Source organism: Pundamilia nyererei, unplaced genomic scaffold (genome assembly GCF_000239375.1).
Source record: "Pundamilia nyererei isolate P.nyererei 1_Seehausen unplaced genomic scaffold, PunNye1.0 scaffold00090, whole genome shotgun sequence".
Lineage (NCBI taxonomy): Eukaryota > Metazoa > Chordata > Actinopteri > Cichliformes > Cichlidae > Pundamilia > Pundamilia nyererei.
In genome coordinates, this window is record NW_005187491.1 from 431,081 (window position 1) to 434,940 (window position 3,860).

At 43.1% G+C, this 3,860-nt stretch overlaps 1 protein-coding gene across 1 annotated transcript in view; it reads right to left on the reverse strand.

Moving 5' to 3' along the window:
- Window positions 1-1,356: 1,356 nt before the first annotated feature.
- The window catches only part of sh3bp5b (SH3-domain binding protein 5b (BTK-associated)), a 30,072-nt gene continuing 27,568 nt past the window's right edge, over window positions 1,357-3,860 (reverse strand). Inside the window, exons 8-9 of the mRNA XM_005739179.1 lie at window positions 3,168-3,527; window positions 1,357-2,355 (exon numbers count right to left, since the gene is read on the reverse strand). Coding sequence (XP_005739236.1) covers window positions 2,132-2,355; window positions 3,168-3,527 — 584 coding nt within the window. The 3' untranslated portion in view covers window positions 1,357-2,131. The remainder of the gene's footprint in view (window positions 2,356-3,167; window positions 3,528-3,860) is intronic.

Consider the following 3,860-nt stretch of genomic DNA (forward strand, 5'->3'; position numbering starts at 1 on the left):
ATACAAACCTCCCTCTACACCAAATCAGAGCTCAACATCAGACTCAACAGGTTTACCCCTGTTTCTGTAACAGTACATTGAGGAAAAGTGGAAGAACAGACTGATTAATGTTGGGCTCTAAGTCACCTGTGTCTCTAAAGACTGTAACAGGAACTTTCTGACCCCGATCAGCTAGTGGCTCATTGGCTTCTGTTATGTAAGGACCATGTCCTCGAGAAGATCCCTCTGAAGTTAAGATGGGCAGAGACTGGGACACCAAAAAAAATTAGAAGTTGAGTCTGCACTGGTGTGACGTAAAGGACTACTTTCCCACCCACAAACTGCCTATCACCAACTAGCTCTTAGTCTTAACCCTAGGCTTCATGCGTTGTATGAGGTGCGTGTTAAACGTACTTGCCCTGGTTAAACTCCAGCCCTTGCGTCTCAGTTACACTTCTGTGTACGTAATACACAAAGGCGTAATCCTGTGATGAACAAAAAAAGACTAAAAACAATCCTGCAGCACCTGGGTGGACTGTGTCACTAATGCCTACAGGGTGGGTAATCCAAAAAAGCACCAGGTTAAATAGCTTTACAACAGCCTAACCATGTAGTGTCATCACTAAACCTTTGTCTGTCTCAACAATTCCACCAAGCATGGAAACGCTGATACTCAGCGAACAGGCCCGAGGACAAGTAACAGTTATTCTTAAAAAAAGGGCCCTCCTGTAACGTAATGCTAAGAAACTAAGGAGAAGGCCTCATTATGTTACATGTGACTCCACCTTCAACAAAAGAGTAAGAGCCTGCAAGTATAATAAGCATTAACTGTTTTATTTAGATAAGATGAACAGAAAAGTCAGTAAATCAGTGCTGCGATGGATGCATGGATGAGAAGAAAGTCAATGTCCATCAGTTCAGGAGCCTGCCTGCCACATGGAGGGGAGGAACGAGGGAGGTCAGGTCAGTCTTTTATATCCTTGAGGCCACAATCAGCCCTTTGTGGCAACGAGCTGGGTTGTCTCAGCTCGACCCCACAAACCAAACTTGTATTAATGACGACCGATTATACACATTTCCAACACCATATTTCTATTCTTGGACTCCACTACAGTAGATTTTCTGATTCACAGTTCAAAATAATCCATATTTATCTTATACTAGACTTTGATTCATCCACTCACCCTTCTCCCCCACATTTATGCATTCTTCTGATTGGCTGCCCCTCGTAAAGAAAAGATTTAAACTGCAAGTGGGTGGAGCCTTTGTTCACACACAGCCATCTGCCTGAGACGACCTTACAATCTTTCGATGATATCCCACTGACACAAGTAGAAAAAATTATCTGAAAGGGAGTGTTTAGAGTAGCTCAAGCCTGAGCTTTTGGTTCACAGGGAATACTTCTGCTTATGGTGAACTCAATCATCATTCACCTCATTTTCAGCTCAGGGGGAAGTATGGGGAGCGTTTCTGTGCATATAATTGAGACACTTTGGTTTTGTCACCATGCTTCGATTTCAAATTTAATTATATTTGCAGTTTATGTGGAAAATAAACAATTTTAAAACAGTCGAATCTAAACTCAGACACGTCACATACACAATCTCAAAATTACAACATAGTTCTAAACAAATACAGGAGCACATGTCAGACTATTTATTTAGCTTTAGCATTTCCACACTTGTTTTCACTGTTGCGCCACGCAGAACTTCTTCCTGCATAGTATACAGAACGTCATTGACAGTAACAAGTTCACTTTTACGAGTTGTTTAATAGAGCAGGTTTCAGATGCACGCAGTTAGTGTACGCAATTTGCTTTTGTGACAGACGCATTTTCAGCTTTTAGTGAAAAAAAAAAAGAACAATTTTATACCTTTCACCACCCTTAACAAAAACATTGCCAACATAACAGTGCTCTTTATATGTAATACATGAGTTCAAAAGGTGCCGTGTCCTTCAGAAAGGGAAAACACAGATGTATATTTACAAAGCTAATATACACTAACTATGACATTCAAAGTCTCTCTTTGACCACAAACACTGGCAATGGAGTGCAGCAGTGGCAGCTAGCTTACAAACAGCTCACACCAATTTGGTTCAAAATGAGTCAAGGGCGAGTCAAACTCCTTTCAACACATTCTCTTTTTGTTCTTCACACTCCTTTGACCAGGACCACAGTTTGCCCGGGTTCAGGCTTCTGGGAAAGGCTGTCTGTGTTTTTGGTGTTGTCGGCTCGTGGACGTCGCAGGTTCAGAAAGCTGAAGCGTGCTTCCAGGCTGAAGCTCTTCTTGGTGCTGGATGTCAAGCTGATGTTGTTGTTGCCATTGCTGGTTGGAGCATTGTCTAGATTTCCCTCTGAACCTTCAGCCCGGTCACCTGAGGCAAAAGAGGAGGTGATCAGTGAACATGAAATGTTTTGTTCTTTAACATAATTTTTAAAAGAAGACAATTTTTTTAAACCAACAAAGTGCTGATTAAATGTGTCCTTTTATAGAAAATATTGCTCTCTGTTGCAAAGCATGTTAAAGTAAGTTTGTTCATTTTAAAACCTTTTCTCTAAGACAAATAACAGGAAAAATTTGACCGAAAGCTGGACAGATACATTAACAAAATCTCCAAAGTTTTTATTAAGGGCCACTAAAGTTATGTGAATCATTTCCTCTCTGCAGGACGATATGCAGATGAATATTTTTTCTGCAGGTGAGGCACTCGCCTCGCTGTCACTTTGACTAATAGTCATGTTGGCTTGAGCAGGTGTGAGCCACGCAGGGAGGAGGAGACTGTGTGTTACCAACAATAGATTCTTAAATATCATCCATCACACTTCCATTTAACTTTCACTGTCTTCTGTGTGCAAATACACACAAATGGAGTCATCCATGAACCAAACCTTTCGTTGCCGTCTGAGTTTTTCCTTATCTGAATGATGTTTTTTTTTTGTTTTTTTTATAAATATATCTACAGTGGAGTTAGATTATCGACACTGGGTCAAATTAGCATTTTCTCCATTAACAGGCTCAGTTATCGCATATTACCATATCAATGACCACTTTTGAATTCTAAACGGGGAAATTGAAAGCTGGAGGGACCTTCTGATATCAGCAGGAGCTGATTTGTGATGGTGCATTAGTGCATCATGGGTTTGCATCTTCATGGGGTTAAACCGGATTTTCTCTCTCATCACTCACCTCTCTCTATATCACATTCAGGTGATGAAGCGCCGCTGCACTCACTGCGAGGCCCGAGCACCGGCGAGATTAGGCCGAAGTCAGACAGCGACACGGTGCTGGGAAGGTCAAGACTGCAGGGCCTGGACAGAGGAGCCGGGGAGGACGCGGAGGAGGAGGTGGATGGAGTGGGGGACGGGGAGGCAGAGGAGGAGGACATGTAGGAGGAAGACGAGGAGGAGCTGGCGAAGGGGCAGGGTGACAGCTCCTCTTGCGGGCTGCTGGGAGACGAACCCAGGCTGCAGGTGGAATGCGTCTCAGAGTCTTCAGACATGATGCCGCCTCCTCCGCACGGGTCGTCATCAAAACACACTGATGCCACTGTAGCAGAGGGAGGGGAATAGAAGAGTGGGAGGGAGGCAGAGGCACAAGAAGGCAATTAGCAAAAAAAAAAATGAGAAAAAGGAATGAAGAAGAGATGCCGGTGAAAGGACAGATGAAAGAAGGGCGAGATGAGAATAGGGAGGTTTTTATAAGATGGAAGGAAGAAAATGACAAGGGTAAAGGAGAAAGAGTTGTGGAACAGAGGGTGGAAAAATGGAAGGAGAATGATGATAAAGTCAGAAAAAGGTATGGAGGAATTATGACAAGGAAGGAAGAAGGGAAAGGTGGAGAAGTGTGTGTGTGTGTGTGTGTGTGTGTGTGTGTGTGTGT